At 64.0% G+C, this 24,599-nt stretch overlaps 1 protein-coding gene across 2 annotated transcripts in view; it reads left to right on the top strand.

Moving 5' to 3' along the window:
* The first annotated feature begins 1,151 nt into the window (after positions 1 to 1,151).
* Egln1 (egl-9 family hypoxia inducible factor 1) overlaps positions 1,152 to 24,599 on the top strand; it is a 34,686-nt gene continuing 11,238 nt past the window's right edge. Inside the window, exons 1-5 of one of the 2 annotated variants that reach the window (XM_048367454.1) lie at positions 1,152 to 1,895; positions 16,815 to 16,934; positions 17,956 to 18,092; positions 19,272 to 19,339; positions 20,077 to 20,168. In XM_048367454.1, the coding sequence (XP_048223411.1) occupies positions 1,167 to 1,895; positions 16,815 to 16,934; positions 17,956 to 18,092; positions 19,272 to 19,339; positions 20,077 to 20,141 (1,119 nt within the window). In that variant the 5' untranslated portion in view covers positions 1,152 to 1,166 and the 3' untranslated portion in view covers positions 20,142 to 20,168. Of the gene's footprint in view, positions 1,896 to 16,814; positions 16,935 to 17,955; positions 18,093 to 19,271; positions 19,340 to 20,076; positions 21,839 to 24,599 lie in introns of those variants that run through there. The other variant, XM_048367453.1, reaches the window with a different exon arrangement.

Here is a 24,599-nt window from a genome sequence, read left to right as displayed (position 1 = left end):
ACTCGCAGACCCCTGCGGGCTGGACGTGGACACCCCGACTCGCAGACCCCTGCAGTCCCCCGGGCTGGACGTGGACACCCCGACTCGCAGACCCCTGCAGTCCCCCGGGCACACAAGGACAACCAGACCGAGCGGGCGGAGGAGGCCCGCGCCGCGCCGGGCGCTTTCTTCGGACACGGGGCGGGTGGGGCGGCACCGGTGCGGTGTGTCCCCGCGAGGGCGGCGCGGGTGCGGACGTCAGCCGGGGCCGGGGCTGCGGCTCCAGGCCGGCGCCCTCCCCGCCCAGCCGCTGCGGCGCGGCGGTCCTCCGGGCGGCTCCGGGGAGGGGCGGCGGGCTCCTCGGGCACCGGGCGGCGAGGCCGGGCGGGGCGGGGCGGGGCGGGCCGGCGGCCTCACCCGCGGGCCCCGGCGCCATTCTCGGGCCGAGGCCGGGGGAACGCGGAACGCGCCGCCCGGAGCCGAGGCCGGCGGCGGGCGCGGGCCCCGCTTTGTGTGGGCCGCGGGGCTGCGCCGGGCGGGCGGGCGGGCGGGCGCGGAGGGCGGGCGGCCCGGGGCTCCGCGAGGCCGCGGCGAGGGCGACGCCCCCTCAGCTTCCGCTTCCTGCGCGGCCCGGAGCGCGCGTCCCCGGCAGGTGTCGCCGCGTCCCCGCGGCCCCGCGTCCCCGCGTCCCCGCCCGGCCCCGCCGGAGCCGCCGAGGGGCGGAGACAGGGCGGGCGGAGGGCGGGGGCCCCCGGCCGGCCCAGCCCGCCAGCGCCGCGAGAGCGCGGCCCCCGCCCGCCCTCGGCGCCCGCCCTCCGCGCCCGCCCGCCCGCCCGCGCCGGGTCGCCGGGGCCGTGGTGTACGTGCGGCGCGCGCGGAGCGAGAGGCGCCCGCAGGCCCGCGCCCTGCCCGTCCGCCGGCCGCCGAGCCCGCCCCGCCCGGCCCAGCCCGGCCGCCCGCCGCCGCCGCCGCCGCCGCCGCCCGCCGCCGCCGCCCGCCGCGATGAGGCGCTGAACGCCGAGCTGACGGCGCCGAGCGGCGCCGCGGCCAGGCCGGGCCCGGCGGGCCAGGGCGCGCACGGCCTCCCCGCGCGGGCGGCGGAGCATGGCGCCCTGACGGCCCCGCCGCCGCCGCCGCCGCCGCCGCCGCCGCCTCCCCGCGCCCGGCCCCGGCCCGGCCCCGCCGCCATGGCCAGTGACAGCGGCGGGCCCGGCGCGGCCGGCGCCGGCGAGCGCGACCGGCAGTACTGCGAGCTGTGCGGGAAGATGGAGAACCTGATGCGCTGCGGGCGCTGCCGCAGCTCCTTCTACTGCAGCAAGGAGCACCAGCGCCGGGACTGGAAGAAGCACAAGCTGGTGTGCGCGGGCGGCGAGGCGGGCGCGGGCGCGGGGCCGCCCGCCGCGGGCGCCGCCGCCGCCGGGGCCGCGCGCCCGGACGCCGCCCGCCGCCGCCCGCCGCCCGCGCCCGCCCGGCGCTCGCCCGGCCCCGAGCGCGCCGGCCCGTGCCCCGCGGCGGCCGGCGAGGCGCTGAGCCCCGGCGGCGGCGGCGGCGGCGGCCCGGCGCGGCCCAACGGGCAGACCAAGCCGCTGCCCGCGCTGAAGCTGGCGCTGGAGTACATCGTGCCCTGCATGAACAAGCACGGCATCTGCGTGGTGGACGACTTCCTGGGCCGCGACACCGGGCAGCGCATCGGCGACGAGGTGCGCGCGCTGCACGACACCGGCCGCTTCACCGACGGGCAGCTCGTCAGCCAGAAGAGCGACTCCTCCAAGGACATCCGGGGCGACCAGATCACCTGGGTGGAGGGCAAGGAGCCCGGCTGCCAGACCATCGGGCTGCTCATGAGCAGCATGGACGACCTCATCCGCCACTGCAGCGGCAAGCTGGGCAACTACCGGATCAACGGCCGGACCAAAGTAAGTGGCCGGGGGGGGGGGTGCGGGGGGTGGGGGGGTGGACGGCGCCGCCCCCTCCGGCCCGCGCCCCTCCGCCCCGGCCCGCGCCCCTCCGCCCCGGCCCGCGCCCCCCGGGGGAGAGAGAGGAGCCCCCGCCGTCGGAGCGCGGGGTCGGCCGGTGACACCTGCGGCCGCGGTTTCCCCGGCGCGCTTTGTTTCCGTGACCCCTGCTGAAAAGGAGCGGCTCGGGGCTTCCCGGGAGACGGGGGTCGCACACGCGCGCCGCACACGCCACGGGCCCGCCGAGCGCGGCGTGCAGGGCTCTGTGTCCCGTCCCCCGGCGTCAGCCCTCCTTCCCGCGGTGCGGAGCTGCGGAGCTGCGGCGGGTCTGCCCGCCTGCTCCCCGGGGCCGGTCCCTGGGCTTCCAGCCTCCGCCCGCCCGCCCGCCCGCCCGGGTCTCAGGTCCCACCGGCCCGGCCCTTCCCCGGCGGCCGGTGGGAGCAGGTGTCAGACCCGCCCACGGTCCCCCCCAGGCCCGGGGCAGGCGGGCCCTGAGGGAGGCGCTAAGCGCCGGGACTTCTGTGGGGCAAAATACAGTGCGGAGTCGAACTTGAGTCTGGCAGAATGAGCGCTTCCCGAGCACACACCTTACAAGCCTTCTCAGGAGACTTTGAATAAGGGGAGGGAGACAGTGGCTTAAAGTGAAGCAGCAAGGGGGAAGAGCGTCTCATTAAACCCCAGGCTGCATTTTCCACAAGAGTTTCATTTACAACTTTAAAGAGAAAGGTGGTCGTGGGCCACATGTGAACACAATAATGAACGCCACCGCCAGGAGGGAGTATGCAGCTTTGGCCCCGGCTGGGCACTCTGCCTGGCTGTCCCCCCCCCCCCCCTTCAGCTTGGGTGGGAGTGATGAAGCCAGTCCTATCCTGCATCTTTCTCGATCTGCTTTCCTTGGGTAACTGAGCTTTGCAGAGTGAGCCCAGACTTCCTCTCTCCTCTCCTCCTGGGAAGGGGCTGAAGAACGCCCGCCCACCGGCAGGTTGCTCCCTGGGAGGAGGTCACTTAGGAAAGTCACTTTGGTCTCCAGGGGTCCTACCCCTGAAGGACCTGAATGGAGGTGTTGCCCCCTGATCTGGGACTAGCTGCAGGGAGGGTGGGTTCCATCTTGCCTCTCTCTGCATTCGAATCAGGGACCTCTTGCAGAACCTGTGATCTTAGGGAATTCTTCTCATTGTACTTGTTGGCTGAAAGAATTTTGTAAATCATGTTTGCACATGCAATTTTTAAGTATTGGGGGGGTGGTGGAGGGAAGAAACAAAACGGAAGGTGTTTGTGAGGAGTGAGAAGGCATGCAAAACACTACCTACCACCAGCTAGGCGTTGAGTGACTCGTGTGTGTGTGTGTGTGTGTGTGTGTGTGTGTGTGTGTGGTACTGAGGAGACTCTACACAGACAGCCGCAGCCTGTCACATGCAAAACACTACCTACCACCAGCTAGGCGTTGAGCGACTCGTGTGTGTGTGTGTGTGTGTGTGTGTGTGTGGTACTGAGGAGACTCTACACAGACAGCCGCAGCCTGTCACATGCAAAACACTACCTACCACCAGCTAGGCGTTGAGCGACTCGTGTGTGTGTGTGTGTGTGTGTGTGTGTGTGTGTGTGTGTGGTACTGAGGAGACTCTACACAGACAGCCGCAGCCTGTCAGCCCCGGGCTGCGGCCTGGACACATCAGCCCACGTTGACACCGGAGGAGGCTGCAGCTCACACTTGGCCAGGGTGCAGGTGAGTTGGACTCCAGGCAGAAGCGAAACCCTGTCAGCTTTCCTGCGGCAGGTGTAGGTGTGATGGTGGATAAGGAGGGATCCTCGATGACACAACGGTGGCACTAAGGTTTGGTGTGCGTTTTCGTTGATAGTGGGTGAATAGTGTCAGCTTTACGAGTGGAGTTGAGCTGTGTGAAGTTTGTCGGATACCGTGTTTGGGTCAGGGTCTTAGGTAAGTACGCTTCTGAAGCGTTGTCAGTTTGTGGTTGCAGAGAGATCTTCAGGAAGGGGTTTCGTACCGTGAGAGTAATTGTAAAGGGAGCTTCCTTGTTGAGCACCCGTGGCTCACGCCTGTCATCCTAGCTACTCAGGAGGCTGAGATCTGAGGATCTTGGTTTGAAACAAGCCAGGGTAGACAGATCTGCGCGACTCCTCGTTTGACTAGCAGAAGCTGGAAGTAGAGGGCCTGTGGCTCAAATGGGAGAGAGCCAGCCTTGAATGGAAAAGCAAAGCTAGAGCAGAAAGCCGAGAGGTCAAGCCCCGGTCCTGGCACAAAAAAAGAAGGATGAATGAATGCGCCGTCCTCAAATGTGAGCCGTTTCTCGCTCCCCTTTGGCGCCGTTCACGGGTCGCCATTCTTGTTGGTCAGGAGCCAGGGGAGGGAAGCTCTCCACTGTGGGCAGACCTGCAGAATCCCAGACTGGTGTTCAGGTCTTCAGCCACGCTGTGTGCATGCAGGGCCTGGAAATCAGGCGGTGGGTGAGGGCTGCGGCCACTCTTTCTGGGCATCGGTTTCCCTGGAATCTCCTTCAGTCCTGTCCATCTGGCCTATGTTTATCCAGCTACTTAAATGAGAAACCACAAGGGAAGGATGAAGCAATCCAAGGGAAAGACAGAAACGTAATCGTTGCTACTGATGTAAGGCAGCTCCACGTTCCGCATTCTCTGGTCTCCTCTTGGGGATCCCTCCTTTCTGTGTGCGGACCGCCTGGAGCCCTCACCCTTCCTCCTACCCTTCCTTCCATCTGGGAGACATGGCCGTGGTGTCCAGTTGGGCAGAGCTGTGTTGTGGGGGCCATCAGAAAACACAGGCACCCTGTCCCGGTGTTGTGTTGTACGCCCGTAATCCCAGCTCCCAGTGCAGGTGCGGGATTGAGGCCTCCGGCCAGCTAGGTTTAAAAGCAAGATCCTATCTGGGAAAATCCAAACAAAAGGGCTCAAGGGGTGGAGTTAGGCAGGTAGGGCACCTGCCTAACAGCACCAGGTCCGGTGGCCCAGGATCAGAGTTCACACAGCTAGCCCGGAAAGACGAAGCTAGCAGACTCTTCCTCAGTTAGCTGGGAGTGAGGGGGCTCAAGGGGTAAGCTTGACCCATGTACTTCACTCGTAGCTCAGCTCTGAGTGAGAACCCCAGGAGCAAGAGTTCAAGCCCCAGTACCAGCACCACAAAACCGGGGGGGGGGGAGAAAAGGGAAGAAAAGAAAAGAGCTGGGTGCTGGTGGCTCGCGCCTCTCATCCTAGCTACTCAGGAGGCTGAGATCTGAGGCTTGCGGTTCAAAGCCAGCCCAGGCAGGAAAGCCCACGAGACTCTTCCCTCCAGTTAACTTCCAGAAAGCTGAGTCTCATTCGGTAGGGTGCCAGGCTTAAATGAAAAAGCTAAGGACCGCACACAAACCCCTAGTTCAAGCCCCATCACCACACCCAAAATAAAGGTATGCTAGAGAGCTTAACTGAGGCAGAGAAAAAAGAGGAATTCAGAGACATTAACTTGAACCTTCCGGTTGGCATTCTCGTAGGAAAAACATTTGCTGTTAAAATTATAGGGATACTGTTCATAATAGGATAAGCGGGTCATGGGTTCAAGGCCAATCTGCACTATGTGATGAGATGATTTCTCAAACTACAAATAGCCATTGAGAGATAAATGAAATTACTACAGTCGTATGCGCATCATTGAGTCCCAAACTTCATCTGTCCAATAAAAACTACCTTATTACTCCGGGAAAGCTTGGGTCTAGTAAGTACCACATTTTTATGACCGAGATTTCCATCACTACTGCAGTTGCTTGGTCAGCTTTGGCCGATTGTGGCTTTTGAGGGAGGAGCAGGATAAAAAAAAAACCCCACTGCTCCTCGTGTCACAGAGCTGTGGGGACAGCCCCTTAGGTGGCAAAGCAGAGCCAGTCCTGGGGCCCCGGCTGCCGGCCGGCCAGGAAAAGGCCCTCACCACAGCCCCTCTGCGTTGCCTTCAGCTCCTGGGCCACAGGACTCTGTTGTTTAAGCTTGAATAAATAAATAAAAAGTAAAGAACATGTAAAAACAAGCCAACAAAACTTCCTCCTCCACCTACTTCTGCTCTCCTCTCTCTCCTGGAATCTGAGACCTACAGACCGTGATGGTTTATGCCCGCATCAGAATGCGAGCTCGAGGTCGGTGGTCTGCGAGCAGAAGGGCTGGAGTGCGGGGCTGTGGTCCTGGCCGTCGGCAGGGTAGCTTAGCAGGGCCTGCTGTGCCAGATTCACCCGGCAAGAAAGCACTTTCATGGAGTGCATTCGCTTAACTGCAGACACACACTCCACGCACGCCACCCTGGGCCTGGCTCCCACCTGCTAGGGGACTGCTCAGAACCCTTCGTTCTAAAGGAATGTCATTTCAAATAGAAAGACCCTTCTGCATGTTTATAACTGTATATACTGGGCATGGGAGGAGGGTGTCTTCATGCAAAACACTGGATTTGTATGTGGGGTGTGTGTGTGTGTGTGTGTGTGTGTGTGTGTGTGTGTTCGTGTTAGTTACTGGGGCCAGAACTCAGGGCCTGCGCGCTGTTCCTTAGCTTTTTCCTCAAGGCTAGCACTCTACCCCTTGAGCCACAGCTCCACGTCCAGCTTTTTGCTGGTTAATTGGAGATAAGAATCTCCTGGGCTTTCCCACCTGGGCTGGCTCTGAACTGAGATCCTCAGATGTCAGTCTCCTGAGTAGCTAGGTAGGGTTATGGGTGTGAGCCGCTGCCCCCCCACTTCAGAACGCTGGGTTTTGTGTCTCTTAGATCTCAGCGGGGTCCTGGGTCTGACGCTGGGGGCTGTATCGGCCCAGTCCGCCTGAGTCGTAGTTCTCCCCAGTACTACCCGCTTTGCCTCTCGCGCTTGCTTCGCTGAATGCAAGCACTTAACGATTTCTCTGCTCATTCAGTTTCCCACACTTTGGATCCCTTTTTCTTGCGGGCTCAGTGCCTTCCCTCTTAACCCCTTTCGTGTACTGGACAAAAGAAGGTTTAAAATGATTCGGACCAGGCCACAGACCCCCCCCCCCCAAACAGGAAGTGAGTTCCAGAGAGGCTCAGGACTTGTTGGAGGATGCAGAGCAGAGCTGTTGGGGCCGAGGCAGCCGCGCTGGCTCGGCTTCCTCTTTGGTCCGGCCGTCGTGCTGCCCCTCGCAGAAACGACACACTGCTGCCCAAGTGGTTTTTGGAGTGTTTTTGCCACGGTTTGAGGATGTGCCTGAACTTGTGTGACTTCCTGTCCCTTCCCTACTCCGCTCTTGGGCTTATCTGGGGTTCCAGCCTTCACATTTCCTGCCTTGATGTCCCCTGCCGGTCCTTCCCGCCTCCATCCTCCCTGTCCTGCTTCCTCAGCACGAGTGGGCTCGCTCTGTTCCTCTCTTCCTCTCTGCCTTTCCCCTGTCCGCCCTGGGAAATGTCTTTGTTCTCCCCCCGCCCCCCGTTTCCCCGCAGCCCGGGCCTTTCTGGTATGCCTTTGCAGTGATGCTCTCCGCTTGGTTTTCACGGCTGGGTCGCTTTTACTTTAGGCCCTTAAAGCTGCACCAGCCAGGGCAGGCTCCCCCGCGGCAGTGTCTTGGGGCAGTGTCGGTGGGTAGGTAGGAGCCTGGAGAACAAAGCCGGAAAGCACTCCTGTTCTGCGCGGCTCAGCTGCCAGCGGGGCCGGAAGTAGAAGCGTGTGCAAGAATGTGTGGCGTGCCAGGTGGCCAGCGTGCGGACAGAAACGGACCGAGCGAGAGCGGGGGCGGCCGTCCTCTTTCAGATCAGACGGGCACGGTCGGGCAACACCTGTGTCCACAGTCACGAGAAGGGAGTGTGGGTACGTGGGTGCGTGGAGAGCTCACTGATGTCACAAGACGCAAGTTCTAGGAGAACTTGAAATGCCTCTCTCTCTAGAGTTTTCCATTGCCGCTGTGGCAGCTGCCCATTTCTCCTCGGCAGATCACCCCCCAGAGCTTAGTGGCTTAGAATCGCACCCACGTCTCACGGGCCGGCTGACGTGGTACGTCCTGGCCCGCTGGTCCACGGCCATGCCGAGGCAGCCGATTTTCACCACAGATGCAGCCTTTCCAGGCTGCTAGCAAGCCTGAGTCCCGGAGCCTCTGGAGCCAGCCCGGGAGCGGCACCCACCCCACGCGGCGGGCCTCGATTTGAGGCCCGGAACCAGGTTGGTCCTGCATTCAGTGCCTGCTCAGCCGGGTGCTCTCTCGGGTGCGGGTTCCGCGCTGCCCGGCCCGGGGCTCCGCTCCTTTTGTTCCAGTCTCTGCCTTTCCCTGGCTCAGCGCAGGTGCTTCAGTTGCTCTGTCTCTCTCGGGCTTCCTTGTGTTGCTGCGGAGTTGCTGTCTCCTCTGAGTGGCAGGAGGCGGTGGCCGGGCCCCGTGGCGAGGCGATGCCGACCCGGGCTGCGGTGGAGCTCCGTCGGTGTTGGAGCAGCCGCCTCGGCCATGAGGGCTTCCGAGTCCTGCGTCCAGACAGGGCCCGTGGGCAGCCACCCCCCACCCCCCGTAGCTTTCTACAAGCATTGCAAACCCGTCATGATCTAGACTGCTTCCTGTGCTGGAGAGGATGAGGGGCGGCGGGGCAGAGGTGTGTGTGTGTGTGCGTGCGCACGTGCGTGTGTGTGTGAGGAGCTGGAGGAACAGGTTTCAGATGGGTCTGGCCTGTGCCTCCATGTGTTCCCTCGGCACTCCGTGTGCCCGGTGCTCCTCCTGGCGCCGGGGGCGGTGGGGTGCTGCCTGCCCTCCGCAGTCCTGTCCGGGGGACAGAGCGCGGAGCGTACACCAAGTGCTTGGTGTGTAGGGGACAAACACCATCTGGTGGCAGCCTATGAAGCTCTTTGCTTCTGTGCCTGGGGATTTGAACCCAGGGTCCTCATTCCTATCAGGCAGGCCCTGCTAGGCCACGCAGGAGGCTGAGATCTGAGGCTTGTGGTTCAGAGCCAGCCTGGGCAGGAATGTCCGTGAGCCTCTTACCTCCAGTTGTGGCTCAACGCGGCTCAGAGCGGTAGGGGCCGGCCTTGAGCTGAAGAGCTCAGGGATGGCGCGCAGGTCCAGAGTTCATTCAAGCCCCGTGACCGACCAAAAAACAAAAAAAGAATCCCAAAAGCAAAAGCCCAGTTCACTTCCTGCCATGCATAATTTGTGCCGGCCCTGGGGGCTTGCACGCCAGGGCCCCGTGCCGCGTGGAAGTGAGCTGGAAGTGAGCCTTGCTCTTGAACTTCCTCCCGCACGTCCCTGAGCAGCGCCCAGCCCAGCTGCATCCTGCTGGTGGCCCGCGTGGCTCAGGTGCAAGCCGCGCAGTGCCCACCTCACCCAGCTCCTGCTTCTGGGATCCCCGAGAGCACACTGCCTGTCCGCCATCCTGGTCACACTGTCCCCAGGGACCCTGCCCCCGTCCTGGTCACACCGTCCCCAGGGACCGTGCCCCTGTCCTGGTCACACTATCCCGGGGACCCTGCCCCCGTCCTGGTCACACCGTCCCCAGGGACCCTGCCCCTGTCCTGGTCACACTGCCCCGGGGACCCTGCCCCCGTCCTGGTCACACCGTCCCCAGGGACCCTGCCCCTGTCCTGGTCACACTGTCCCGGGGACCCTGCCCCCGTCCTGGTCACACCGTCCCCAGGGACCCTGCCCCTGTCCTGGTCACACTGTCCCAGGGACCCTGCCCCCGTCCTGGTCACACCGCCCTGGGGACCCTGCCCCTGTCCTGGTCACACTGTCCCCAGGAACCCTGCCCCCGTCCTGGTCACACCGCCCCGGGGACCCTGCCCCTGTCCTGGTCACACTGTCCCCAGGGACCCTGCCCCCGTCCTGGTCACACTGTCCCCAGGGACCCTGCCCCCGTCCTGGTCACACTGTCCCCAGGGACCCTGCCCCCGTCCTGGTCACACTGTCCCCAGGGACCGTGCCCCTGTCGTGGTCACACCACCCCAAGGACCGTGCCCCTGTCGTGGTCACACTGTCCCCAGGGACCCTGCCCCTGTCGTGGTCACACTGTCCCCAGGGACCCTGCCCCCGTCCTGGTCACACCGCCCCGGGGACCCTGCCCCCGTCCTGGTCACACTGTCCCCAGGGACCCTGCCCCTGTCCTGGTCACACTGTCCCCAGGGACCCTGCCCCTGTCCTGGTCACACTGTCCCCAGGGACCGTGCCCCTGTCGTGGTCACACTGTCCCCAGGGACCCTGCCCCTGTCGTGCTCACACTACCCCCCATCCTGGTGACACTGTCCCTAGGGACCGTGTCCTGTTGTAGCCACACGGCCCTGGGACCGTGTCCCTGCCCTCTCCTCAGCCTCACCATGGGGCCTCATGAGTATCGTATCTGACATTCTGCTATGCCATTGTAATTGAGATCTTAATCACTTAATAGCTGAGTTTTCCCAGGGTAGTACTCTTTCCTTAACTCTTCCTTCTGACGCTTGAAGCACCTTACTCAGAGCTGAGAGTTTGCGTTAGGTGGGATCCGGTTCTTGTGCGCCGTGCCGTCGCAGGCAGGCTGTGTCCTCTCTGATTGCTGAGTCGGGCAGTTTGCCTCCTCACCGCTGTCCGTCCGTCCGTCCGTCCATCCGTCCTCCACCACCCTGCACCTCAGGTCCTGGCCTCCGTGAGGTTCTGGCGGGGTTATCTCTACCGACGTGTGGCCTCCGCTGGATTCGCCTTCTGCCCCCCAGCCGTCTTCGGGCGGCTTCTGTGGCAGAGTTGTGCACTCATCAGCACTGTCCTCACCCCTGGAGTGGGCGTGTCTCCCATTGTGGTCAGCGCCTGCCTGTGCTTACCGTGCTATTTCTGACCCCTAATTTTCGAGATAAAAATAGCTGGGTCAGCACAGCCTTCAGCCGCTTTTCACGGCACGCGCTGGGAGGAAGGTCTGTGGAAGTGGCATTTCTGGTGCCATTCCCGGGACCGGGTGGCTCGGGTTACAGAGCTCCCGGGCTCTGCCCGCCTGTCACTGACCCCACGGGGCACGGCACGGCGGGGCTCGGCCACCGGCGCTCGCGAGTCCCCAGGAGACCAGCAGCGCGGTAGACACCACGTGCAGCGCGGGGCGACCCGGGCGGCGGTCCCAGGAGAGGACTAGCGCCCGCGAGCGACGGTCCACCTCGCCGCGCTCCACAGAATCACAAGGGCCGAAATCCTGACGTGACTGCGGCTTGGGGTCACCGCCGGTCACGTCGCAGGCGGGCACGAGTCCCTGCACGGAGGGGGTGTGAGCACCCAGTGAGGAGTGCGTCCCCCGACCGGCGGCCCCTGCCCACGGGAGCCACGCTCCTGGATCCAGACACCCGGCCACCGGAGGAGCTGCGGCGGTCACCGCGGGCGGGCCGGTGGAGGGGCCCTCCCCTGGGGCCCTGGGGAGCAGCCCTACGCCTCCCCCGTAAGGTCTCCCTCCTGCGTTTGCCTGCCGAGTACAGCGTTGGTGAGGAAAGTAGCCCTCCTCGGAATGCTTCCCCCAGGGGTGGGGTGCGGCTCATGGGTGGTGCTTGCCTGGCCTGAGTGAGGCCGGGGCTCCGTCCCTAGCACCGTGCACGCGCGCGTGCGCGCACACTTACACACACACACACACAGAGCACAGGTGAGTCCTAGGTGGTAGGGAACAGTTATGGTCTGGAGCATTTTGGAATGTAATTCCCTGAGTGAAGACACTTTGGACTGAAAATCATGCGTAGGGATAAAATAGCACCGCTCTCCGATAGCTAACAAGTTCATTGAGCAGTCATGTAAGCCACTGTTTGCAACTGCGGCGTGACTTGGCCTCGCGGGGCGGGCTTGGTGGTGGGTTCAAGGCCCCCCTCCCCCGAGTCAGCGTGACTTGGCCTCGTGGGGCGGGCTTGGTGGTGGGTTCAAGGCCCCCCTCCCCGGACTCAGCGTGACTTGGCCTCGTGGGGCGGGCTTGGTGGTGGGTTCAGGTTCACCCCCCCCAGTCAGCAGGACTGAACCTCTCACCCCGGCGTTTGGCACTCTTGGGACAGGTTGCAGAGCTTGCTGTCCTCGGGCCGGGGGCTTGCTCTCCTCCAGCTCCACTCGGAGGCGTGAGAAAGCCGAGCAGTGCCGGGCAGGCCCGGAGCCGCTGGGTCTTACACGCGGGCTGAGTGCCTTGACGCTTACTGCTTAATCCCAGCAGTGAGCCGTTTGCCTGGCCTCGCTGGGCGCCGTGAGGAACCTCTTTGAGACACTAAGGGTTCCGTGGGCCGCGGGAGAGGCGCCGCGCGGCCGGTCCTCGCCGCCTCGGGACTGCGAGCCGCGCCGAGCGATCGGACGGTGGCAGACGTGAACAAGGGAGGATTTACGTTCCAGCCCTGGAGACGCGCGTGCCGAGGTGTGGCGCAGTCGGGGCCCCCTTGCGAGTGCCCCCGCCGAGCCGCTCTGAGCCCCGAGGGGAACCCCTCTCTCCCTGCTGTCGCCCCTGTGCCCCCCCCCACCCGGGGGTCTTCGGGGCTGCCGTCGGGAGGAGGGGGCGAGGGAGGCATGCCGCCCCTTCCCAGCATGCTGTGCTCTCGGAGAAGCCGGCGTGGCGTCCGGCCGTGCGGTCACGTCACTGGCGTCCAGTGGCGCGGAGCTAGAGCCACAGGGCTTGGCCGTTCTCCATCCACCCGTGTGCGGAGCAAGGGTGGGGGCCGCGCAGCCGCCGTCTGCCCCGAGTGGGAAAAGAAAGGCAGCGGGGCGGCGCGCGGAGCCGGAGGGAGGGGGCTGGCGCGGCCCGACGGAGATGCCGACGCCCGGCCAGGCCGCCACCCGGCGTGCTGGGTCAGAGGCCGCGGGGAGCCCGGGGCGCCTGGGCGGGGGGGACGGGCCGGCTTCAGAGCTGGCACCGTGCAGGTGTCCGTGAGCTCGGGGCGTGTGCACATGGAGCCCAGGTGCTGGCGTGTGGGGGGGCGGAGCCGGAAGGCTGAGCGTGGGGCGCGCGGCACCCCGCCTCTTGCCAGATGCCTGCAGTCACGTAGCTGGTGACGGGCGGAACGTGGGTTAGGAACTGGATCCGGGCCCTCGCGCCTGCCCTGCCGCCTCGAGTCACCGCAGGCCTCCGGGGCGGGCCGGCGGCTGGGTGCTGCATCTCCTCAGCTGGAAACGCGGCCCGGCCGCCTGCCGGCTCCCACGCGCCCGAGAGGCAGTGGCCCGGCACCCCAGCCGCCCACGGCAGAGCCTCTGCGTGGGGCTGCTCCTCTCCATGGTGCTGCTCCTCCCATAGAATGCTGCTCCTCTCCATGGTGCTGCTCCTCCCATAGAGTGCTGCTGCTCCTCCCATAGAGTGCTGCTCCTCTCCATGGTGCTGCTCCTCCCATAGAGTGCTGCTCCTCTCCATGGTGCTGCTCCTCCCATAGAATGCTGCTCCTCTCCATGGTGCTGCTCCTCCCATAGAGTGCTGCTGCTCCTCCCATAGAATGCTGCTCCTCTCCATGGTGCTGCTCCTCCCATAGAGTGCTGCTGCTCCTCTCCATGGTGCTGCTCCTCCCATAGAATGCTGCTCCTCTCCATGGTGCTGTTCCTCCCATAGAGTGCTGCTCCTCTCCATGGTGCTGCTCCTCCCATAGAGTGCTGCTCCTCTCCATGGTGCTGCTCCTCCCATAGAGTGCTGCTCCTCTCCATGGTGCTGTTCCTCCCATAGAGTGCTGCTCCTCTCCATGGTGCTGCTCCTCCCATAGAGTGCTGCTCCTCTCCATGGTGCTGCTCCTCCCATAGAGTGCTGCTCCTCAATATAAAAAGGGTGTAGGGTCAGGTGCTGGTGGCTCACACCAAAAGTCCTAGCTATGCGGGAGGCTGAGAGCTGAGGATTGCCGTTCAAAGCCAGCCCAGGTAAGAAAGTCTGCGGAAGTGGCCCTGTGGCTCAAGTGGTAGAGCACCAGCCTTGACCAAAAAGAAGCTCAGGGACAGGGCCCAGGTCCTGAGTTCAAGCCCCAGAACTAGCGTAAAACAGAGGGCTGGGGGGGAGGGGGAGAGAGGCAGCGAGAGGGGGAGTGGGTGCGGGCATGGAGAGGGGAAGAGAGGAGAGGAGCCTGTGGCCCAGCCCCCTCCTCCGGAGGCTGGGATCTGAGGATCCGGCTCCCAGCCAGCCCAGGTGGGAAAGTCGGTGAGGCTCCTCTAGTCCCCCGTGAACCACCGGAGAACCAGAAGTGGGGCCGTGGCTCGACGCAGTGGGGCGCTCGCTTTGCGCACGGAAGCTCTGGGACAGCCCCGACCCGGGGTGCACGCTCCACGACTGGCAAGAGAAAGAAGAGAGCAAAGCAAAGAGGGGAGGGGAGGAACTGCTCGCTGAAGCAGGGCAGACTCCTGCAGGCTGACGGGCCTGGCAGCGGGCTTCCTGGGGGGCTGTTAGTGCCTCCACCCCGCGCTCCCCCCCCCCGGCTGTGTCTTTGGACGTCTTTTCGGGGTTCTCTCCGTCGGAGGTGGTGTGTTTTCCCCGCAGGTCTCAGGTTAGTCGCAAGCGTGGGCCTGGCTGGTCTCCTGGCCGCCACCTTGCTGGCGCGGAGTGCCCGCGGCCGGTCACCAGCGCCCTCTCGGGCGGGCACCGCCAGCCCCTCGCCACGCAGGTCTGGGGAGACCACGCGTCACGTGACTCGGCGGACTGGCCTGCCGCCGGCTCCCTGCCGGCCTTCCCTGGCCCTCCGCGGGGGAGAGGCTTCCCTCCCTCCCTCCCTCCCTCCCTCCCCCCCACCTCGTACCAGCTACGCCCCGGGCGCGTGTGCCCTCGGGCTGGGGAAGGTTTGCGAGGGACGGCGCCACCTGTGGCTGGTGGAGGGGGCAGGCGGGGCGGGGCGTGTCCCCTGTGGATGGTGGGGGGGCTCGTGAGGCACCCGCCTGCCCGTCAGACGTTGCGGGATGGGAACAGCATGCTGGCTGTGGTGCGGTGAACCAGAAGCCTGGCGGCGCGGACGTGCGTTCCTCTGGCCGGTGCGGCAGGTGTCACCCGGAGGTGACCGCCACCTCGCCACCTCGTGGCTCCCCCGGGCAGCTTTCTGGCCGAGGCGTGGTCTCTGAAGGGCGGGGTCTGGCCACCAGCTCCCTCGTGGGCGGGGGGGGGGGGGGGCGGGCCCGTGGGGGGCTGGGCGAGGCTGGGCGGCCCGCGCAGGTCCCTGTCTGCTGGGAAAGTGGCGACGCCCAGGGGCGCCTGGGACACCGTCTTGGACCGGCGTGATGGGGACCCCAGCCCTAGTGTGCGGGGCTGCTGTCACGGGTGGAGACCCACGGCCCCGTTCCGGGCTGATGTGGTCACGGCGGGTCCGTGGGCAAGCCAGAGGCTTGTTCTTTGAGTGCTACACTTGCTCGGGGTGACCCCACGGGGCCCTCCCGCTCTCTGCGCCCTCTCACCTGGTGCCCCTCCGCGGGGAGATGCCCGTCACAGGTCTCCAGCGCGCGTGGGTCTCCCGCCCCCGGAAGGCGGCCCCGGGCGCCACGGCAGCCGGCCTGGCTGAGGCGCAGCGGCGGCCTCGGGCTCGGCCCGTAGCTGCCCGACGGGCGGGCGGAGGTGGGAAGGGCGCCGCTGCTTCGCGCGTGTGCGGACGAGGTTTACACACCGCTCACGGCAGCGCCTGGCCGGTGGGAACCTCCAGTTAACGTTGCCGCCCAGCGGTGGGAGCCCGCCGCCCCCGCCCGCCCGCCCGCCCGCCCACCGCCGCCCCCGCCCACCCCCCGCCCCCGCCCACCGCCGCCCCCGCCCACCCCCGCCCCCCGCCCCCGCCCGCCCGCCGCCCCCGCCCGCCCGCCCACCCGCCCGCCCGCCCGCCCACGTGGGCTCACACGCGGAGAGCGAGCGCCCCGACGCGCCGGGCGGACCCACGCCCCGCGGGCTCCCCTCCCTTGCCGGGGATGGCCAGGTCCAGCCTGGCCCGGCACTCGGGGCCTCCGGGAGCTGGGATTACAGGCGTGCCCCACCACGGCCGGCTTCCGGTCTTCTCTCGGCTCGAGGGAGGCCCACGGCCCCGTGGTCCCGAGGCCTCTGGTCGCGACGGGTCGAGGGACAGAGTCATCTTAATCCGTTTAACTCACTTCCCACTTAATCATTTCCCGGCTCTTTGTGGCCTGGTGGTGCCGTTCGGTGGGTGCCCTCAGCCGAGCCGGGCACAGCCGGCGACCCTCGCTCCTGGGGCGGTGGGGCTCAGCCTCGGCGCGTCAGATGGAGCCACGCACCGGAGGCTCGCACCCGCGCTCCTGGCCACTCCGCGGCTGAGACGTGGGGGCTGGCGTGGGCGCGTGCTCGCGTGGATCCACAGAGCTCAGGGACCGCGCCTGGCTCTGCGTTCTAGCTCCCGTGGGCAGTGGGTGCCGTGGCGGGTGCCCACGGGCCGGTGCCCCAGCGGGTGCGGGGGAGCGGCACGGCTCACGTGGGCCACACACACAGCCCTGCGGGGCCCGGGGATCCCGAGCCGCGCTGCCTGCAGCCGGGGCAGCCGGCCCTGGCCGCTCCGGCCCGCGCCCTGCCCTCCTCCCGCTGCTGGGAGCTGCCCCAGGCCCGGGCTCTCCGGGGCGCCCCCTCCCCGTCCTGCGTCCCCTCTGTTCTGGACCGTGTGTGGTTTTGCTTGGGCACAGAGGAGACGCACGGGAACCGGCCCCCTCTCCCCGACAGGGAGACAGGAGCCCACGGCTGCGCGGCCTGGGCGGGGAGCCCCCCGAAGGCCCGGGCAGCGTGGGCTTGGGGCTCCATGGCTCCCATAGCTGAGTCGGGCCTCGCGATCCGGCCCGGGCTCTCCTGGGCCTGTGCCGCCACACTCCATCCCGGCTGCCCTGGGCCTCGCGCCGGGCCCAAAGGCGGCCCGGGAGCAAGGAGGCGTTCCTCCGTCCGCTCCGTGTCAGCCTCAGGCTCTGTGCTGGGGAGGAGAGGGGGCGTGTAAGGCCGAGGAGCCCGCTCCAGGCCTCCTCCTGGACTCCATCCACTCCGGGACTTCTCACCCGCTCTTGTTGTTACAGGCGATGGTAGCTTGTTACCCGGGCAACGGAACAGGCTACGTTCGTCACGTTGATAATCCGAATGAAGATGGAAGATGTGTGACCTGTATATATTATCTAAATAAAGACTGGGATGCCAAGGTATGCCACGTAATGGAATGTGTTTCCACTTAACTTCAAGTATTTTTCACTTAAAACGTATTTTGCGGCCAGGGGTTGGGTGGTTTATACCCGTAACCCTAGCTCCTCAAGTGGCTGAGGTCTGAAGATTGGCGTTTGAAGCCAGCGGGGGCGGGAAAGGCTAGAAGACGCTTATTTCCAGTACCAGCAAAGAAAACAGAAGTGGAGCTGTGGCACAAGTGGAAGAGCACGGCCCTGAGTTCAAGTTCCAGGACTAGCGTGCATACGCACACGCACGCACACACACACGCACACACAGAGACGTTGCAAGTGCCCGGGGTTCACTGCACAGGCACCAGAGCAAGGCAGGCAAGGGGCCTCGAGGCGGGAATCCCTTGGGGATGGGGCCACGGACGTTTCTCTTAGGATCTAGGGATGGCTGGGCACGTCTGGAGAGTCCCAGCGGTCCACCCGCAGAGGATTCAGTGTCTGGCCGGGCTGGTTTGTGCGGCCGTGTCCCCCAACGGGGGAACCCCGGAGCCAGTGCGCGCGCCCCCATCCAGGGCTGAACCGACGAGTCCGTGGACCAGAGCAGCAGCGAGTGTCACCCAGGGCGGCGGGGGTGCGGACCGGGTTGTGGGTGCGAGGGTGTGGCGATTTTGTAGCCCACAGGGGGATTCTTCAGACAGGAAGCGCTACGTCTCTCCTGCAGTTGCTGCTGGACCTGAAGAGGAGACCCAGGGTTCATTTGGTAGAGCGAGCCTCGGCTGGGGCAGCTCGCGAAGGTGGTTCAGAATATGGATGTTAGTGCGTAGACACGGATATCTGCTGCTTTTCACAACTCTCAAGCATTATTTTAGGATCTTGTGTTCTTCGTAAAGTCTTTACAGAAGCCTTTTTCCTAGCGTTAGTCACGTCCTGGCTCCTATACCGTGTTAATTGAGGTATGCTTGTGCACACAGCCGTGGCGCCCTTTAACCCACTGCAACGGCGCGCTGGCGTGCTTGGTGGCTCCCTCTCACACGCTCAACTCTTCTTCTAGGTAAGCGGAGGTATACTTCGGATTTTTCCGGAAGGCAAAGCCCAGTTTGCTGACATTGAACCCAAATTCGATAGACTGCTGTTTTTCTGGTCTGACCGCCGCAACCCTCATGAAGTACAACCAGCCTACGCTACAAGGTAGTGTTCCCTTTCCCCACGGGGCCGGGGGGCGTGGCTGGGACGCGCCGGTCATCGCAGCGCCCGGAGGGGGGGGGGCTGGGCGCGCGGAGGCCGAGGCGGGGCGGCCCGTGGGGAGCGGCCCCGGGCTCTGTTCTGTGCCGAGGCCCTCGGGACGCGTCCGTGAAGGAGGAAGCCTCCCGTAGGCCGGGGTGGGGGCCCAGGAGCCCCAGGTGTCCGTCAGAGTCCGTCCGTCGTGGGGGCCAGGCGCGGAGCCTGCAGGGGGCCGGCGGGCGGGCGGGCGCGTCTGACGCCCGGGCCTGGGCGTGACGGCGTGGCGGCGTGCGGTGTCCCAGCGTGGCTGAGCCTCTGCGGCTCCTCCAGGCCCCCGCGGCCCCCACGGTCCTCCGCCCCGCGGCCACGGCGCCCGGGCTCCTCTCCCCCTCCCCCCGCAGAGCGTGTGCCCCCCCCCTCGTCCAGGCACCGCACGCGGTGTGCACGCACTCGCTGCCACAAGCCACACCCTCCGCACGCGGGCGTGCACACACTCACTGCCGCAAAGCCACGCCCTCCGCACCTGGGCATGCACACACTCGCTGACGCAAGCCACGCCCTCCGCACGCAGGCGTGCACGCACTCGCTGCCACAAGCCACGCCCTCCGCACGCGGGCGTGCACGCACTCGCTGCCGCAAAGCCATGCCCTCCGCATGCGGGCGTGCACACACTCGCTGACGCAAGCCACGCCCTCCACACGTGGGCGTGCACTCGCTGACGCAAGCCACGCCCTCCACACGTGGGCGTGCACACACTCGCTGACGCAAGCCACGCCCTCCGCATGCAGTCGTGCACACACTCACTGCCACAAGCCACGCCCTCCGCATGCGAGTGTGCACGCACTCGCTGCCGCAAAGCCATGCCCTCCGCACGCGGGCGTGCACACACTCGATGACGCAAGCCACACCCTCCGCACGTGGGCGTGCACACACTCGCTGACGCAAGCCACGCCCTCTGCACGCGCTCGTGCACGCACTTGCTGACGCAAGCCACGCCCTCCACACGTGGGCATGCACACACTCGCTGACGCAAGCCACGCCCTCCGCACGCGGGCGTGCACACACTCGCTGACGCAAGCCACGCCCTCCGCACGCGGGCGTGCACACACTCGCTGCCGCACTCACCGCTTCTGCATTCTCTTTCAGGTACGCAATAACTGTTTGGTATTTTGATGCAGATGAGCGAGCAAGAGCTAAAGTGAAATATCTAACTGGTAAGCAAGCGCTGGGGTGGGGGGCCCCGGGGACCCCCAGCGCCCCCCGCCAGGCGCTCCGCTAGACGGCGTTCACCACACCGGGCTGTCCTGTCATGTGGCCAGACTCTTACTGAACACAGGGTTTCTCCCGAGTCCTCCTCGTTTTGTTTTTTTGGGGTTTTTTTGTGGCCAGTCCTGGGCTTGGACTCAGGGCTGAGCACTGTCCCTGGCTTCTTCCCGCTCAAGGCTAGCACTCTGCCACTTGAGCCACAGCGCCGCTTCTGGCGTTTTCCGTGTATGTGGTGCTGAGGAATCGAACCCAGGGCTTCTTGTGTACGAGGCGCGCACTCTGCCGCAAGGCCACATTCCCAGCCCCCACTGTTACTTTTCACTAACGGAATTCTGGGAAGCTGAGGGGAATCCGAGGCAGAGGTGGCTCGCAGTCACCGTCCCTTCCGAGCCTCCTCTCCTGGCCGCCCCTCCCCGTCCCGTCCACCCCCGCCCCCCGCCCCGCTATGCCTGCTGCCCACCCTCCAGGCAGGGCAGGCCGTCCTCCAGCCCGCCCTGTACTCCCGCAGTGCCCGGCGTGACTTGCCTGTCACCGACTCCCTCCGCCCGTCGCGCTGTCACAGTGCGGTGCTGGGCGGCGTGGGGGGCGCGGGGTCCGTGGCGGGAGCCCCCCGCCGCTGTGCGAGCCGGGGTGTTGTCGGGGGCCCTCCGGGGTGCTTCCTCGTGACTGTGGTTTCTCCTCGTAGGTGAGAAGGGCGTGAGGGTTGAGCTCAACAAGCCTCCGGAGTCCATCAGCAAGGATGCGCAGTAGAGCCTCTGCCCGGCGACGCCCGGCCCGCCCGCCGGCAGGCCTCGGGGCCGTCCGCTGCCCGCCGGGACCCCGCGCCGGGACGCCGGCAGGTGCCGCGTGGCGGCTCACGGGGCGGAGACGAGGGTCGCGGGCTGGAGGAGCGGAGCAGCGGCCGCCCCGTGCCCCGCGCCCGCGGGCGAAGGAGGCCCTGGGTAGACGCGTTTCCATTTTTATATTTTGCCAGATCTGTCATTTAGCTGAGTTCATCTCTCTCTTTTTTATATCAAGTTTGAATTTGGGATAATTTTTGTATGATTAGGTACAATTTATCAAAACTGAATTGAGAAAAAAATTACAGTATTATTCCTCAAAATAACATCGATCTATTTTTGTAAACCTCTTCGTATATTAAATTTTGCCCTAAAAGACCTCTTGCGATGATTGTTGGCAGTGACTGGTGGTTCGTTCGCTTTGGACTGAAATGAGGAAGGAGCACTTCAGTTGCCCACTGGAAACCCAGAATGTTCCTTGGCCTGACTCACACTAATCTGAACTCGGAAGATCCCTGTTTGGCATCGTTAGTAACGAAACCTAACTATAGATTGTTGCCTCTGAGTAGCCATTGCCTTTCAGTTCATGTTTTACAAGGGAAAAAAAAGAGACACAGGAAGAAGGGCATCATGGTTTATTTATTTATTTTTTTAACGAAGTGACTGGCACTACATGGACTTGAGGCTGTCCCCGCCTCGGGCTCCTGAGTCAAAGGGCTTTCTCCTGCTCCTCCCGTGTCGCCCTGCTCTCCCTCCCTCCCTCCCCGCTGCCTGTGCGCCTCCCACAGGTGCGTGGAGACCCCACCTCCCGGAAGGGCGGGCTGTCCTGTCTTCCTGTGCCCTGGGCTCCACAGCGAAGCGCAGAGGTGGCCCGAGGTCTGCCAGCTGCCTCTGGTCTCCTTTCCCGGAACGTGGCTGTGCACAGAGTCCTTTTCCAGCCTCGCACGTCGCCGTCACCCAGAGAAGGCCACGCTGTGCAGACGCGGGGCTCGCTGTGCGGGGCTGCGTGCCCAGTTCTGCCCCGCGCCCCCCCCGCCCCCCTCCACCCCGGTGACCACCACCACCTCCAGCAAGTGCCTCGCCAGCCCGTGGTGCGCCCCGTCGAGCCACGCCCCCCGCACTCCTGCCTGCCGGGGCAGGCGAAGCCCCTCCCGGGGTGAGAGCCAGGCTGCCCGGCACGGCAGCCTTTTGGGGGGGGGGGGCCCTGCCGCCGCCAGGCTGCGCCACTGCCGGTGGACACTCCGGGGCCTGCTGGGGCCTCGCTCGCCAGACAGGTAGTACAGGGAATGGTTTTCTTGGAGACCATTGTGAAAAGATTCAGAGACCAGGACAGCCGTTTCCTTAATAATCATTTAAAGCCTTTGATTTCCTGTTAGTCCGACCAGTAACTCACCACCACCAGGACTTTAAAGCAGAGTCTAAAACGGACCAGAGGCTTCTGTGTGTCGGTCCTGCTTGGAGATAAAGCTTTATGATGCTGTTTCTATCCAACACATTAACCAGCTGTAAAACACACCTTGACAATAGCAGGCGAAGGACTCCAGGGTTCACCTCAAAGGATCCACTCTAAAGTCATGTAATTGGAAAAGCAGTGTTGCGTTATGGAAGAGCTCTCAAGTTGCTTGTAAAGCTAATCTAATTAAAAAGATATATAAATCTTCTTGAAAAAATTCTGGTTGTGATTTCCAGCTGTCTTGTTTTTTCAACCCGCTACCAAGCGTGGGCTTCCGCAGTGGGCCCTGGGGCGGGGGCCGGGCTCTGCGTACTGAGGGGGGGCTGCTTTCCGTAGGGGGGTGGGGTGGGTGAGAGGGCAGATGTGTAGGAGCCTAGCTTGTTTGGACACGTCACGGACTGTGGAACCCTCGAGCTCCATTTGGATTCTCAGCATTGAAATTCTTACCTGACTTGTAATATAAAGAATTTTAAAAGTGATTTTTCACTCATAACTTGGGGGTGTGGCCCCCTCCTGGGCTCCGGGTGTGCTGCTGCTGTGTGTGCACACACGTGCAAGCATGTGTGTGTGCGCACAGGAGCTTAATTTGTGGTCATGTATTGAGACACAAGCACTCGAGAGAACTATGCATGTGGTAGCTTTATTTTTTCAGTGCTGGTCCTGGGACTTGAACTCGGGCCTGGGCACTGTCTCTAAGCTTTTTGGCACAAGGCCAGCACTCTACAACTTGAGCCACTTCAGGCTGATTTTTGGTGGTTAATTGGAGGTAACGGTCTCGTGAACACTCTGCCCGGGCTGGCTTCAAACCTCCATCCTCAGATCTCATCCTGAGCAGCTAGGGTGACTGGTGTGAGCCCTTGGCGCCCAGCTCTTTGTAATTTCCGTGGTGGGTGTGGCTGGTTTGGGGCGTTCTGGTTGGAGCAGAGCGTTTGGAGGCTTGTGCTGAACTGGATGACCGTGGGAAGAGGAGAGGGCAGAGGGGTTAGTTGTGACTGATGAGATTCGATCTGAGAATCAGCAAAGCTCTGTAGCTGGGCAGCAGTGGGCTTCATCGAGTCCCTGACGCTCGGCCTAGGGGCAGCTGCTGGACTCAGTTTACTGCTTCCCTCCCTTCTGTGTGTCCTGGGGCTCTGGGGACAGACATCCGAGCTTTTCTAGTGGTCACGTGTCTCTGTCTTTTACTCCGCAGACGTTTGTTTTCCAGTTCTTCAGATCTGCTAAAAGGGTTTCCTTTTCCAGAGCTTTTGGGCTGCGGTGTGGCTCAGTAGCAGAGACAGGGCCCCGCCCTACAGCCCTCACACCAAAAGAAAAGGAAGCGAACAAGCTCGTGAAGGTGTGGAAGCGTGAAGAGAGGAAGGCAGTGAGACCTAGGCCCGGCTACACAGAGGAAACGCATAGGAGGCCGGGGCCCTCGCACGGGAGACGCCCGGGGCCCTGCACACAGGAGGCGCCCGGGAGGAGGCCGGGGCCCGCGCACACGGGAGATACCCAGGAGGAGGCCGGGGCCCCGCGCACACAGGAGAAGCCCGGGAGGAGGCCGGGGCCCAGCGCCCGAGGGCGACCCCAGCACCTCCGTCCGCGGCCGGGGCCCCCACCGCTGCCAGGGGAAGAGGAAGTCTGGACGTTCTCAAGACCCCGTCTCCAGAGGGAAAGGAAGTGGGGTCCCCATGAAAAGCACAGCCAGAGGCAGCACCCGCACCAGGTTCTCTAGGCGATGGGGGACCAGCGGTGGGGACCGGCGAGCACCCAGGGAACCAACTGAGGGCTGAGCCCTCTCAGAGAGAAAACTAAACTCCTAGACACTCCAGTCCAAGACCGGAGGATCACTTGAGCCCGAGTTGTAGGTCACCCTTGGCCACAAGGTAAACGCCTATCTAAGGAAAGAAAGACGGGGGTGTGGCGACTCACCTGTAATCTCAGCTCTTGGAGGTGGAGGTAGAATATTTTAAAAGTGAGACTGTCTGGAAAATAAGCAAAAAAAAAAAGCCAGAGGTATGGCTCAACTGTAGGGTACCCGCCTAGGAAGGGCCTGGGGATTTGAAGCCTGGCATGGTGAAGCACGCGTGTACACCCAGCTATTCCAAAGCGAGGAGGCAAGGTAAAGAGAATGAACCTCAGAAACAAAATCACAGGCCTGGGAGTGTTGCTTAGAGCACTTGCCCGCAAGCTCCCGGCCCTGGGGAGGGGCCAGTCAGCCCGTGGGAGGAGGAGGAGGAGGAGGAGGAGGAGGAGGAGGATAGCGGGGCGCACTGTCTGCAGGGAGCAAGGTAGACTATTGGGAAGTGAGTGGCAGCAGGCGAGAGCCCCGCAGAGCAGGCCTGGCTCTAGTGACAGTGCAGGTTCTCGTCCCTGTGGCCCCTCGAAAGCCTGCATGGAGGCCCGTTCGCAGGAGAGGAATCAACAGCGGTTTCAGCGGTTCTTGTGCACTTGGCTTGGCGTGGCCTGGCTAAAGGGCCACACAGCCCACATTCTGTGTGTTCTAGGAGGGAGGCTTCCAGGCAGGGCACCTGCCCAGGGGCCCTGGGGGTCCCCTCCCCGCCGTCCACGCAGACGTGTGGCCAAGTGCGTGCTCGGCCGGCTTCCCTGGTCCCTGACTGCATAGTCACGATGACTTGTACAGTTCAGGGACGGCAGCTTTGCCCTGCAGGTATGGCATCAGCCCCTCCAAACCGCCTCGTCTCAGGAGCTGTGTCCACCCTCTCTCCTCGCCCGGGAACATTCTAATCTGACCTGGAAACACAATCGCCAAGCACCAGGACAGTGGGACCGGCCTAGATTTCTGCCATTGTGTTTCCCACTTACCACCTGCCAAAGCAAAACAAAATGTTCTAAAGTTCATTTTGTTAATGTGTAACTTTAAAAAGGGCAACTTTTTATAGAAACAGAATCTACTCCTCACTCCCTACAAGGGGAGACAGCTGAGCCCAGCTCTGCTAGCAGAAGTTAGCTTTGAAGGGGGGAAAAAGGAAAGAAACC

This window comes from Perognathus longimembris, chromosome 18 (assembly GCF_023159225.1).
Source record: "Perognathus longimembris pacificus isolate PPM17 chromosome 18, ASM2315922v1, whole genome shotgun sequence".
Classification (NCBI taxonomy): Eukaryota; Metazoa; Chordata; class Mammalia; order Rodentia; family Heteromyidae; genus Perognathus; species Perognathus longimembris.
Note: the sequence above shows the minus strand (reverse complement) of the source record. Positions and strands in the feature narration are given on the sequence as shown.